This window comes from Mesoplodon bidens (assembly GCF_964165515.1).
Source record: "Mesoplodon bidens genome assembly, chromosome: 8".
NCBI classification, from domain to species: Eukaryota; Metazoa; Chordata; class Mammalia; order Artiodactyla; family Ziphiidae; genus Mesoplodon; species Mesoplodon bidens.
In genome coordinates, this window is record NC_138165.1 from 95,194,184 (window position 1) to 95,208,194 (window position 14,011).

The following is a 14,011-nucleotide window of genomic DNA, read 5'->3' on the forward strand; positions in this document are numbered from 1 at the left end:
GGGAATCCTTCGTGTCTGTCCTAAATAAAGTGCTATGGCCTTATTGTCTCACAAATGTCTTTTCCTCTTGGGAAAAACCATGGGGGTGAGGGGCTTTTCCTTCCTAAGAGATAGGAAGGCTGGTATCTTAGCCTGGGTTCCCCAGAAAGCAGATTTGACTTCAGATTTCATTAATGAGTGCAATTCCACGGAGCAGAATGGGGGCCGAAGTGGGTAAAGCAGAGAAGGAGGGAGAACTCACCCTAGAGAAGATGTAGCTGGATAGATGGCATCTCAGACCATCCCCTGGGTGAGTGGGCAGGAGAGGAGGTGAGGGTGGGGAATTTCTGCACTGGCTCCATTCTTCCCTTGGTTAAACCTTCGCCTCATCAAACATTAACTTGCCTGTACTTCAGGTTGCACACACTTGGGCTGCAGGGTCCACAGGGAATCCCTGGGCAGGAGGTGAGGCGCTGATAGGTTGTCTGTGTGTGAAGCTGGTCCAAGCTGCACAGGGCTGCAACAAGAGCCTGGTGAGGCCAGGGGATCTGAAGTAGTGCCTTAGGGTAATCTGATACAGCTGGTCCTCACTAGCCCACCCTCCTGTCTTCTTCAGTGTGGAGTGTAGAGAGTCCGGAAGCTGGCATTAGGGCAGAAGTGGTGCAGTGGAAGCAACAACGGGGGAATGGGGGTCAAGGGGGAGCTTACCTCACTGGAATCTCCATCACATTCATCACTTTCTGATAAAGACAAATCACCTTTCTTTAAACTATGCCACATGCACAGCTTTAAGCCCCCACTTCCAACCAGGTGGCTGCCCTAAAATCCTTGTATGTGGATTTTCTGCAGCGCCTTCTGGGTTAGGAGGATAGCTTAATTATTTAGGAGCCCATTTTGGCTGAATAGCTCAGCTATATCCTCCAACCCATTTTTTTTTTCTCTGAAAGGACTGAATTTCAAATCTCTGTCCTGTGTCTTTCTCTTTATTAACTGGTTTCAAATTTGGGGAAGGAAGAGAGGTTATTTGGGGAGCCTTTCAAACCCCAGAAAAAATCGCTGTCATTTGTTCAGTACCTAGTATACTAGACCCTGCATCCATACTATCTTCTTTAATCCTGAGGTAAATACAGTTATTGTACCCGCCCACTGGACTGGAAGCTCCACAGGAACAAGGCCTGTTCTATGCTCAGGACCCAGAATGCTGTCTGACACATGGATTCTCAAATTTGTTAAACAGACTTGTTCGATGAATGCCCATTTTATAGATGTGGCGACTGAGGCTTGGAGAAGTCATGTGACTTGCACAAGGTTACCCAGCTAGTAAGTGGAGGAGTCGGAATTGAAACCCAGGTCAGCCTGGGCCGAAGCTTATGCTGCTGCCCTCCCCTTCCTAGGGTGTCCTCCCCTCCTGCCCTCAGCAGACACAGGCACCTCTCCAGACGCCACCTCTTCTGGGCCTGCCAGCTCCACAGTGCCCAGACAGTGACTCAGGTGCCTCAAAGGCAGAGAGGGGCACTTAACACTTCCCTGCCCAGGCACCGTGGTGGAGGGATGTGCGGTGGAGGAGGGACCCAGCTTCCAGGGCTGAACAAGGGCACAGGTGTCTCTGGGGCCAGGTTTTGGGGTTGTCAGTGTCCTCTTAAAACCCCCTGCCACTGACATCCAATAGGTGAGGTAAGGGTTTGGGAGAGGCCAGGAGGGAGGGCCCTGAGGAAGGTGAGATCTTTATCACCCAACACAGCTGGGCATCCACAGAGGTGGCCAGGCTCCCCTCATGATGGCTGTATCAGCCAGCCCACCCTGGGCAGCTGGATGGCCACCTCTTCTCTTACCCCGTGAGGCCTCCCAGCTACTAACTCTGCAGGCAAGCCCTGGCAGGCCTAGGTTGGACTGGGTGTGGGTGTGGGGAGGTGGCAACTCAGATCTCCATGGGACAGCTGGGAGCGCCACCCAGCCTGGCTCCTGGGGACTCCCTCAGTGCAGGGGAATGCTGTCATCCCTGAGGCTTCTAAAGCCAGGGTACAATTACCTCTTGCAGGCAGACACAAGAGACAGAGCCCCAACCTTGGATTCCACCCAACACGTTTACGCCCTCGCCTCTAATGTGTCAGGAGCATGCCTGCCTCCGAAGCTGCACTCCCTCCTTCCGGAACGCCACCTCCCCCTGCTGGCCTCAGTGTTGCCATTTTTTCCAGGTCAGATCACAGTCACCCAGAACCCATCCGGCACTTGGGACCTCTCCCTCATCTAGATTCTCCCTCTTACTGGCTGTCTCTATCACTCATTCAGTACTTGGCATGGACTGCCTTGTACCATAGCACTTACCTTGTTGCTGATATCCTATTTCCCCAGCTAGATTTAAAAATATTACATTTGACCAGTTACTATGTGCACATGCTTCAGTATTCATAAGGTACCAAAGAGATTTACAAACAGCAAAAATAAGTCCCCTTCATTTGTTCCCCTCTTGGCAGCCACCACTGTTCACTTTTTTGGTTAGTACTCCCTTCCAGACATCTATGTATATACAAATGTGTGCACACGCATTTAAAAACACTTTGCTCTGCATCTTGTTTTTTTAACTTAACAATAAATCTAGAAGATGGTGCACATCAGTACATATAGATATACCTTATTCTTTTGGGTGACAATATAGTATTCCACAGTACATTGTACCATTGCTTACTTAACCAGTCTGCTATTAATGATACAGTATTTAGGTTGTTTTTAATCCTTTGCTATGAAAAGAATGCTGTAACCCTTGTACATGCTTCTTTGCACATATGTACAACCACAAATTATTAGAATTGGCATTACTGGGTCAAAGGCTATACACCTTTAATTTTGATATATACTTCATACTGCTCTCTTTCGAAGTTATATCCAAATACCCCTCCTACTACCAACGTATGAGACCGCCTGTGTCCATACAACATATTACACTTTTTGATCTTTGTCAATCATCCAAGAAGTGAAAGTATGTTGCTGCAGCTTTCCTTTATGATTCTCTTGCTATGAATGATACTGAGCATCTTTTCATATTTAAAAGCCAGTATTTTCTCTTCTGTGAACTGTCTCGTCAGTGCCCTTCACCCATTTAAAAAACTGCATTGTCTTTTCTCACAAATTTGTCGGAATTCCTTGTGAGCAAAGGAAATTAACCCTTTGCTTGCTAGATGTGTTCCACATAATTTCCCTTGGCTGTCATGTGTCTGTGTCCCAACGAGGTTTTCATCTCCCTGAGTACAGGGACTGAAACTTCAAGCTCTTTGTACTCCTACTCTTAATATAAGACTACATATGGGCTTCCCTGGCGGCGCAGTGGTTGAGAGTCCGCCTGCCGATGCAGGGGACGCGGGTTCGTGCCCCGGTCCGGGAAGATCCCACGTGCCGCGGAGCAGCTGGGCCCGTGAGCCATGACCGCTGAGCCTGAGCGTCCGGAGCCTGTGCTCCGCAACGGGAGAGGCCACAACAGTGAGAGGCCCGCGTACCGCAAAAAAAAACCAAAAAAACAAACACATACATGGTAGGGTGCTAGACAAATGTCTGTTGAGATAAGAGAAGTAAAAAGAAAGAGATTTGGAAGATTTTGGAGTGACCTAACCTAATCTATTCCTTCCTCTTATACCAAGGTCAGTCAGGACTGGAAACAGCAGGAACTAACTCTGGCAAAATAAAAAAAGAAAAGGACCCCCGGCACACACACACAGGTACATACAACACACACACACACACACACACAATTAGAGAGACACTGGGTAGCATACAGAATCAATACAAGGGCTGCCAAACAAGTCTCCGTAAACAGGTAGGCACCAAGGGAAGTTGGGCAGCCAGCACCGCAGTCAAGGTCAGGGCACAGGACAGCCTGCTTAAAAACCCCGTGGCCCCTCCACCCACTGCAGTGAGGCCTCCTCTCACCCAGGCATCGAGGCTGACATTTCCTCCTCCAGACACTAGAGGCCACTGCCGGCTCTGCTTGCCACCACTGCAGAAATGAATTCTCAACTGCCCCTGCTTCTCTGTGACTTGCTCCAGATTCAAAGTCCCAGGTGGAGCTTCCGACTGGCAGAACATCCGGCTTTTGCCTACACCTTGGAGCCAGGAAGTCTGGGAGAGCAAGTGTCGGGTTTTGTGGCAGGTAGTGGCCTGTCTTCCATCAAGGCCTACGCAATGGGAATTTGCCAGATGTAGGTAAGTAGGAGGCTCAGGCTGTGAGCAGCCAGGAAAACTGGACAAAACGCACACCAGCCTCTTCTCTCACGTCTGGCTCAAGCCCTTCTCTTTGACGGAGCATTTCTGGGTCACCCAGCCTAAAATGTTCTTCTGGATTCACATAACCAGTATTGCTTGGGCCAGTCATGATGGCAGAGAACTTTTGTACCAAGACCTACTATGTACCATACCTTATTTGACTTTCAAACAGCCCTAGGCGTTACCTGTATTTAGGGAGGAAAAACTGAGTCCTTAGAGGTTTTCTTGTCACACAGTAGTACCAGATTGCAAACCCAAGTCTGTCTGTTTCCAAAGCCTTGGGGTTTCCCAGTGGTCTATACTGATGGGCTGGTAGTTGGAGCTCTGTGACGGTAGGGATTGGGCCGCAGTCTTCTTTTTACATCCTGGCAGCATCTACAACATAGAAGATGCTCAATTAATGCTTGTGGATTGGCCTGGATATCAAGTGGGAGCCAGTTCTAGAAGGTTCTCTAACTTTCCCATGAGGCCTGAAGCCAGAAATCACTCTAAGGTGGAAGAGGTCTACTCAGGATCAGTTTGGAAAGAAAAACCTCGAATCTGGGGAACTTCCTCTCCATTTTTCCCCCCATTTTCCCATTAACCACCCATTAATCCCATTAATCTCCCAAATGTGTCAAAACTGTTAATAACACGTTCCCATCTGTTCATTATTTAATCATCCAATGCATATTTTTGAACCCCACTACTGTCCTGAATACTCTAGTGAGAAAAAAGACATAATCTCTGCCCTGTGGAGTTTGCATCCTAGTGGGGGAGGTGACTGTCAATCAAATAAGCAAACAAATAAATGCTCTGACCAGTGTGAGGAAGGTTGCCAAGAGATGCTATGAGAGGCAAGTCTGACCTACTCAGGGAAGTCGGACAGCCTCTTCTGAGGGCTGGGGCTTAGAGCAGGGATCTCAAGAAGGGGGAGGATTTAGGCCCAGAGGGGAGTCTGTGAGCCCTTGAAGTGGTGACTTCCTCTGGGTGAGTAATCCTCGGTCAGCGAACCTGTCTCTAGGAAAGCCACAGAGGGGCCAGGGGCTGGGTGGCTTGTTTGTTGGCAAGTGCGTCACTCCTGCATGGAGCCTGCCGCTGTCCCCCGGGTCCCATCTGGGGATGACGTTGTCCTGGTACAAGCCCAAAATAGCCGGCTCCGCCTCCATCTCCCGGCAGCCCCTGCAGCAGCACACCCCCCCCTCCTCCACCCCCCAAGGTGACAGGCCGAGCCGGCCTCCTCTGGGTCTCTAGTAGTTTCCGTGCCGCTGACGCATGCTTGCGCGCACAGCTGGGCCTGCCGCGTCCTACGCAGCAGCCGCGAGCCGGGCAGCCGGTGCCAGACGGTTCCCGGCGGGGGGCAGGGGCGGGGCGCTCCAAGAGGCCAGGGACTCCCGGCGGCGGAGGTGCGGGCGGGGGGCCCCGGTCAGGCTGGGGGGCCCTGGGCCGGGCTGCTGGCGTTTGGGGGCTGCGATAGGGCGCCCCGGCCCCGGGCCCCGAGATAGCCCGTGGCACCGGCCTGCGAGGGCCGATAAGGCTGCCCGAGGGAGCCGAGTCACCGGCCGCGAGAAGAGCCCGCAGGCTCCGCGGCCCCCTGGGAGCGCCTCCCGCCGCCCCCGGGGTCTCCAGCCCCGGGGAGGGGCTCTCGGTTCTTTCCGCCTGACTCTACCTTCTCTACTGCAGCCCCAAGGAGGCCCTCCTGACGACTGACGAGTTGCCATGGCATCCTACTACGAGATCCTAGACGTGCCGCGAAGTGCGTCCGCTGATGACATCAAAAAGGCGTAAGTGCCTCCGCTGTGCACCAGAAAGCCACTCACCCCCCTCCCCCCGCTCCACCACCCTGGGGCCCTTCAGAGGCGGGGCTGAGAGAGCCAGGTCCTTAGAAAGGACTGCGGGCCTCCCTCAGAGAGTGACCCCTGTAGGGAGGAAGGAGACCCCTGGATGAGTAGGAGAAAGTCTACAGCGTGAAGCTCCGCTGGAAGGTGCAGTGTGAGCTCTTTTCCAGTACAGTCCCCCCATCCCCTCCCTTCCCCTTTATTCCTTCGCCAACCCCCAGCCTCTAGGTGTGGGCTTTCTCAGGATGCAGTGCAAAGATGCTCAAGCACTGTGCCCCTCCCCGCCATGGCCACATGTACCCACGTCCTTAGCAACCCCAGCCCCAGCGAGCCCCAGCGAGGCGTTAGGCCTGGGGCTTTCTCATCCTCACGTCTAATACAAGTACATAGTCCCAGCACTGGCTGCAGAGGGGCGAGATAGGGACTCCGTTAAAACATTGCTGCAGGGGCAGCCCTAGTAGCTGGCATGGGCCGGGATCTGAGCGGTGGAAGGGCTATAGTGGGCTAACAGGAAGTGGGTCATTCTGTTCCCTAGTGGGAAGTGCCTGCGTTTGTCTCCTGACCCTCCCCTCTGAACCCACTTCCTGCAGGTATCGGAAGAAGGCTTTACAGTGGCACCCAGACAAGAACCCAGATAATAAAGAGTTTGCTGAGAAGAAGTTCAAGGAGGTGGCCGAGGCGTACGAAGTGCTGTCGGACAGTAAGGGCCAGGGGCAGGGGGCGGGGCAGCGCAGCACCTGTCACTCCCTCTTCATGGCCCCTCACACGCCTTCCCAAAGCCACGCTGCCACCACCCCAGTCTCCTCCATGCTTTTCCCAACCTGGTATTTAAGTGCCCCCCTCCCACAGGGACTCTGGGATTTGTTCGTTTGTTTGTTTGTTTCAATTCAGAGGAGCACCTACTGTGTGTCAAGCACCCTTTTATTCTTCCCCTGATCCCCTGTCTCAGTGTCTGCTCCCCAGGGTCTGCTACTTGCAGCATGGATCCTGACAAGGGGAAGGAAGCAGGGCAGGTAACCAAGGTGTGCCGAGCCTCCTCTATGCCAGGCCTTGGTAGTTGTAATCTCCATGAGTCCTCACAGCCATCCTGTGAGACAGGATTTATCACCCCCATTTTTCAGGCAAGGAAACTGAGGCTGAGAGAGGTGAAGTAACTTGCTCGAGGAATATGACTCCAGGTCTTTCATTCATTCATTCAAAAAATATTCATTGAGTGCTTATGGTGCCAGGCCCTTGTTGGGTGCCGAGGAACGATGGAGGACAAGCGGGCGCTATGGGTCCTGATGGGTTTATGGCAGTCTGGTCAGGGAAGGCCCACATTAACCAAGTGAATGCATAGACAAGACTATTCCAGAGGAACGTAGCAGGGTGATGTGATAAGGAATAGGGAATACTAGGCACCAGTTAGTCAGGAAAGGTCTCTCTGTGACATTTAGGCTAGGCCCTGATTAATAATAACACAGTAATGATTAGCTAACATTTTCGAAGCACTATGTATCAGGCACTGTGCTAGGTGGATTATCGTATTTAATCCTTGCAACTCTGAGGTCGGTGCTGTTGTTGTGTCCATTTTACAGATGAGAAGGAGCCACTTATGTGAAGGGCTGAGCTGCTGCTGAAACCTGTAGCGCATGTCCCCTGTGCAACCTGCTGCCCCCCAGTTGTCAGTCTCTGGCCAGTCCTCTGAGGGCCCTAGCCTGGAAGGGGAGGCCGTCATCCCAGAGGGAGGGAGAAATGATCTGTTCTCTCTTTCCAGAGCATAAGCGTGAGATCTACGACCACTATGGCCGGGAAGGGCTGACTGGGGCAGGTAGGTGGAGCGGGGGCGCCCAGGGATGGAAGTGGGTCAGGGAGGAAGGGGGAGGGCAGATTCCTGCAGTGGATGCTTGCTCTCACTGCTCTCGAGGCTCCCGGAGTCTCCGTGCCTTAGGGGGGGCCCCTGGCTCAGGGCAGGGTGCACGCCCTAAGCCCCCTCCTCATCCTGCCTCTCCTTCAGGTACTGGCCCGTGTCGGGCGGAAGCTGGCAGTGGCAGCCCTGGCTTCACCTTCACCTTCCGCAGCCCGGAGGAGGTCTTCCGGGAGTTCTTCGGGAGTGGTGACCCTTTTGCAGAGCTCTTTGGTGAGTGGACTCGGGAGGCCTCTGACAAGCTCGACTTCTCCCTCCAGGCCTGCTCTCCATCAGCTGGGAGGCCCTTAGGCAGGAGGCTGAGAGGGAAGCAGAATTCCACGGACAGAAGATTTTGTGTGGGTGGATCCAGTGAGCTCTGGGACAGAACCTTACACATTCCAGAATCCGCGTGACCCTGTAGTGACACTTCAGAGACTCGCCTTATTAAATGATAACAATAATTCATTGTTAAACCTCCACAGTGACAGCCATGAAAGCAAGACTCAGAGCATCATGGGACAGTAATAATGCCGTTACAAACAACAACAGATACCACTTTTTTGAATGGTTAAATGAACCCTGTGAGGTAGATAATTTTATCCGCATTTACAGATGAGAAAACTGAGGCACATTCAGAAAACTTGCTTACAGTCACACAGCCGATGGCGGAGCCGGGGCTTGTAGCTGTGTCTGCCTGACATCACACCAGGCTTATCTGCATAAGACTAAAGGAGCTATTCCCCACCCCCGTTCCTTTATTCTTCATAGTGGCCAGAATTGACCAGGGAACTTTTTCTTATAATAATACTAAAAAGGAATTTAATTTATAAATCAGTCCAAACAAAAAAGAAAAAAATCAGAAATGTACCCAGTTGCTTAGCAGCTTATATTTCGAGACATCAGAGCAGGCTTCACACATTCTAGGGGTCGGGGGATCTTTTCACCAGATGATGGTTCATCTGCTTACTGGTTGCAGACGACCTGGGCGCGTTCTCAGAGCTTCAGAACCGGAGTGCCCGACACTCGGGCCCTTTCTTCACCTTCTCTTCCTCCTTCCCTGGACACTCCGGTAAGTGCCGTCCCTTCCCATGCTTGCAAGCGTTTGGAGTCCTGGAGCCCCTCGCCTCAGCTTGTTACCTTCCCACGCCTTCTCTCTGTGTCTCTGGAACCCTGCCTCTGGGCAGCTCTGCGGGGAGACCCCACAGAGGTTCCTGGTCCATTGTGAGTGCAGCCTGCCTGGTACAGCCTCTGTCTAACATCCTCTTCTCCTCCTCCTCCTCCTCCTTTGTCCCAATGCCAGATTTCTCCTCCTCATCTTTCTCCTTCAGTCCTGGGGCTGGTGCTTTTCGCTCTGTTTCTACATCTACCACCTTTGTCCAAGGACGCCGCATCACGACGCGCAGGTGAGGGCTCCTTCCGGGACCATACGGGCTGTGGGGTGGGTGGGGGTGGAGCGGAGCCGCATACGCCTGGAGAGCAGCTCCCTGAGGGCAGGGCGCAGACTGCCCTGTCCACTGCGACGTCCCGGAGCCTGGACGGGCGCCCGCAGGACTCGGGCATGCCCGCCCAATGAACCGTGCTATCTCCCCCAGGATCATGGAGAACGGGCAGGAGCGGGTGGAAGTGGAGGAGGACGGGCAGCTGAAGTCTGTCACAATCAATGGTGAGCAACACGGCTCTGCTACCCAATCCCGATCAGGAAGCCCCAGGCCCCAAAGCCCCTTCCCCTAACTGCTCCTCTCTGAACGCCCCTGGGGCAGGGAGGCCAGACTGGCAGGGTCGGAGATGGTGATCCCGGGGAAGGGGGCTGGGACAGAGAATTGTGGAGTCTCAGAGGGCCAGCTCGTCGCCGTCATCGCGAGTGGGGTGCCTGGAGTTTTCAGAGCACTGGACTATGTTTAAAGCACTTGAGCACACACCACATCCCTTGTATTCTTAAAACAGCCGGGGGAAAGCAGGGCAGTTTGCATTCGCCCTACTTTTCGTTTGAGGAGACTGAGCCTCAGCACGGCTAAATGGCCCTAACTCCCAAGTAGCCCCGGGCCCAAGGCTTTGACCTACTTAGCAAAGGGTAAAGCCAGGAATGAAACTCAGGACACAGGGCTCCTGGAGCTGAACTCTCCTTCCCACAGCGCTGCCGCGCAGTACAGGATGGTCGCCATGACTACCCTTTTATGCCCCCGACTCTGGGAGCTGTGTGTGCTAAAGGCTCTTCATGGGCTCTCTTATTTAATCACTGGAACAATTTGACAATGCAGGCACTCACGTCATTCCCATTTTATAGATGAGGAAAGGGAGGCTTAAGGAGGTTGAGTAACTTGCCAAAGGAGACGGCTCATACCTGCTGGAGCCGAATGCCTGGCCATGCTCATAACCACTGCGCTAGGTGCCAAAATGCATGCACACCAGTTCCAGAGGAGGGGCTGTAAGTGGTCAGAGTGGCTGCTGCATGAGGCAGCCTGGCCAGATTCCTGCAGCCTGGATCAGAGGGCCTCATGGTGGCTGTTACTCCCACAGGTATCCCGGATGACCTGGCACTGGGCTTGGAGCTGAGCCGTCGCGAGCAGCAACAGTCTGTCACCTCCAGGTCAGGGGCCACACAGGTCCGGCAGACCCCTGTGTCGCGACCCCCTGACAGCGACCTCTCTGAGGATGACGAGGACCTGCAGCTTGCCATGGCCTACAGCCTGTCAGAGATGGAGGCAGCTGGGAAGAAACCAGCAGGTGGGCGGGGGGCACAGCGTCGACGGCAGGGGCAGCCCAAGGCCCAGAACCACGACCCAGGCGTGGGGGAGACCCATGAGGGTGCAAGGGGTGACACAGCCAAATCCAGCCCATCTCCGGAGGAGAAGGCGTCTCGCTGCCTCATCCTCTGATCACCAGGCCCAACCCACCCAATTCAGGGGGCCAGGGGTCCTGTTCACTGTCAGGAGAGCAGAGAGGGGTGTGGCCTGAGTTGCAGGAGCCCCTCTCCACCTCCGTGCTCCCTCCCTGGTCCACCCCCCTCCAGCGTGGAGTCAGGATTTGCTGTGCTCAGCCCACGGCTGATAGGTCCCTGGCAAAGCCCAGGGTGGGGGGCCTCAGGGCAGTGGGAGGGCCTGAGGAGCCAGGATTCACTTATTCTTACCAGACAGGGAGTTTAAAGGGGCATTAGTGGCTTGGGTCAGGCCTTTCGTGCCCAGGTCTTCTGCCACCTGTGTTGCTGATGATATTAAGGAAGGAGGACTTGGCCTGAGGTTCTCTGAGCCAGAGTCGGCAGCCACGGCTCTCCTTATCCGGCTGCAGACAACCCCACCCTGGTTTCTGCGCAGTGTTGAGCTCTGACGTCTCTGTTGCTTCCCTCCTGGTGCTGCTTCTCCCTCGCACTCTTCTCTCTGCAATTCCCCGTGGGCCGCGTCGCTTGCTTTCACTGCCGTCTGGCTGGGACTCCCTTCTTGCTTCCCCAGAAGGCCTCTTTGTGGCGAGGAAGATTCTGTGGCCAGTAGGGCCATAAGGTCTTCCGGGGAGACTAGCTGGGTGGGGCGGGAGCCTCTCGGCCGTCCAGATTCGGAACCGGAGCCTACTCCTCCTCCCTTCCTCTTGCTGCCTCAGCCTGCCCCAGGCCTTGGGACTAGCCAGAGGTGAGGCCGGCTAACCCTGGAGAGGGGGGATAAGGCCAGGTTGCCCCAGGAGGGAGGCTTAAGAGGGGACCATACCCCATCCTCCTGCACCATGCATCAGGGCTCAGGGAGAGGCCACAGGGCTAGCCCAGGGCTGCATGCTCAGCTCCGTCCTCCACGGCTTGCTGCTGACCCTCTCTCCTGTCACCCCGCCCCCGCTCTCTCCCCAGATGTGTTCTGAGCTGGATGTCCGGGACCCAGAATGGCTGCACAGTTCCAACAGGACAGCGCCCAACCCTGTGCACTGGGAGGGGACCCTCCATTCCTCTCCCTCGCCCATGCTGAGCGTAGAGCCGGGCCTGGGTGGTGGGTGGGGGCTGGGTGGGAAGTAGTCTTAGCCTGTAAACGCTTCCCTGGGTGTTTGGTGCTGTCTCTTGGGGACTACAAGTCCCAGAATGCAACGCACCATGCCTCCTTTCTGTTAGATCATGCTTGGGGGAAGTGGTGCACAGTTACGGAGCTGTGCATCTTGGGACATGTAGTTCCAGCCCTGGTCGGCTTGTTAACTCACTGTGAGATGGGGCGATCGTGTTCTTTGATTTGTCCCTGGCAGGGGTGGCAAGAATGTGGATGAAGGGGTAATGGTCTGAGCTTTGTTTCCCCTTACACCTCTTGCTAGCACCGGGGTTAGAGTGTACCAGTCAAGGCCCTGTGGCATCTCGGAGAGGCTCTTTTGCTGTGGGCAGCCCCGGGGTCTGAGAATGAGCCACGGCTGATCGGCTAAGCAGGGCTTGGTCTCAGAAGGCTGACAGGCGTGGGAGCTTGGAAGCTAGCCCTCTCGGTGGTGGTGGTGGGCGGGGGGGGGGGCGGTGTGTGGCTGGAATTGGTGTGTGGTGGGTGCTCTGGGCATGTTGCTGCTTGTATGGCTTCTTCGGCCTCTGACCCCGCTGCCCATTCTTTCTCTCCAACACCACAGAAGCTGCCTCTCCTCCTCCCTCCCTGGGGAGCCCGGTGGCTGGGGAGGGGAGTGGTGGAGCCGGGGTGTTGCCAGACCCTGGGCCGTTGAGTCTCAGAGACCTATCAAAGCCAGCGGGGCTGAGCTCAGACCAAGAGGGAGACACTGGAACTCAATAAAGCTGAGTTTCGAGAGTTTGGTGGTGTGCCGTGTTCCCTGTGCTTCCTTTCCCGGGGCGGGGGGACCCCTGGGGGAGCAGCGGGTGACACACCTCCCTTTATTGCCCAGGCATCCAGAGGTTGCAGGCTTTCCCAGCTGACAGAAGTCCCCTCTCTGACCAAGGTGGCCCTCTCTGAGTACGTTGTAGATGTCCATGAAATGCTCGTTCTTCTGCCCTCACTTCTTGGGGCCCCACAGCTGGCTTTCCCCAGGCAGCTGTTGTTCCCCTTACGCAGGGTCCCACCACCTAGTACTCTGCGGCACAGCTAGGACCAGACTGAGTAATGACTTGACTGAAAGCATGGGGCCGACAGAAAGCCGGGAACACGTGGTGAAAAACCTGTAAAAACCTCCTCCCAAGGCCCAGAGACTGAGTGCCCTCCACAGGTCTCCTTAGCTTAAGGCCAGTGGGCAGTGTCAGAGGCCTGCCTCCATGTGGAGTGGCACACGTCCACCCCACCCAGGGTCCAGGCCCCAAACTCATCAGGGCCCCAGGGAGGAGAAAGCCAGGTACCTCTCCCCCTTTTCTCTCCAGACACCTGCAGAGATGCCCTCCCAGCCACCTTTGACAAGCACCTTTCTATTGTCAAGCGGGGAGGTGTGGCTCCCCACCAACTCTCTCTTCCATTCCGGGATGAGCACTTGGCTTCATCTTCAGTGGCCAAAGGGTCTATATTGTATTTTTCTCAAAGCAAGGAAGCAGCCTGCCCTGAAAGAGGAATGTCAAGCCTCTATCTTGAGAGAGAGAGAATCTGCTGGAAGCTTGTAAAATGGCTGTTTTGCCCACGTCCGGCCTTTGAGATGACAAACCAGTGGTGTTGAACCTCAGCAGAGCACAGGTGAAGGGTGAGGGGCCTGTGGTCCACTCACTGGTCCCTTCGCTCCCTGCGCAGGACGGGTGGTACCCGCCCATTATTCATGTGACGGGTCGGAACCTTGGCAAGGCTAGGTGGCCCTAACTCCCGAGTACCTCCATGCCCAAGGCTCTCTTGCCTCATTTCTACATCCACCACCTTTGACAAGGACACCTCGTGACATGCAGATGAGGGCTCCTCTGGGGCCATAGAGGGTGGCGCGTTCTTGGGGAGGGGGGAGGAGGTGCCCCTTCACATCTGATAGGCCTGGTCTGCGAGTCGCTCTCAGCGTTTAGCTACTTGTGCTTAAGGTGTGGTGAGCACTTGGCCTGCATCACCTCGTTCAGTCCTAACCTCAGTCCTGCTCGACGTACATTATTCCTGAGGCCGAAGGACGTGAAGCAGCCGCCCAAGAACTGAGAGGACCGGCAGCAAAGCGGTCAAGC

The 14,011-nt window shown here is 54.9% G+C and overlaps 1 protein-coding gene across 2 annotated transcripts; it reads left to right on the forward strand.

The window, feature by feature from the left end:
• Positions 1-5,527: 5,527 nt before the first annotated feature.
• DNAJB2 (DnaJ heat shock protein family (Hsp40) member B2) lies at positions 5,528-12,686 on the forward strand. 2 transcript variants are annotated; one of them, XM_081243048.1, is made up of 10 exons: positions 5,529-5,618; positions 5,896-5,996; positions 6,641-6,750; positions 7,807-7,860; positions 8,047-8,169; positions 8,915-9,007; positions 9,239-9,341; positions 9,531-9,601; positions 10,456-10,662; positions 11,768-12,686. In XM_081243048.1, exons 2-10 carry the CDS (start codon positions 5,932-5,934, stop codon positions 11,776-11,778), a joined length of 837 nt encoding a protein of 278 aa, XP_081099174.1. In that variant the 5' UTR covers positions 5,529-5,618; positions 5,896-5,931; the 3' UTR covers positions 11,779-12,686. The 2 variants fall into 2 exon arrangements, with proteins under 2 accessions (XP_081099173.1, XP_081099174.1); XM_081243047.1 differs by having other exon boundaries at positions 5,528-5,618; positions 10,456-11,788.
• The last annotated feature ends 1,325 nt before the right edge of the window (positions 12,687-14,011 follow it).

Excerpts from the sequence above, each read along its gene's own strand:
- DNAJB2 (XM_081243047.1), top strand. The coding sequence starts at position 5,932 with ATGGCATCCTACTACGAGATCCTAGACGTGCCGCGAAGTGCGTCCGCT. Across the intron at positions 6,751-7,806 it reads GTACGAAGTGCTGTCGGACA|AGCATAAGCGTGAGATCTAC; the intron begins GTAAGGGCCAGG and ends CTCTCTTTCCAG. Across the intron at positions 8,170-8,914 it reads CCCTTTTGCAGAGCTCTTTG|ACGACCTGGGCGCGTTCTCA; the intron begins GTGAGTGGACTC and ends TACTGGTTGCAG.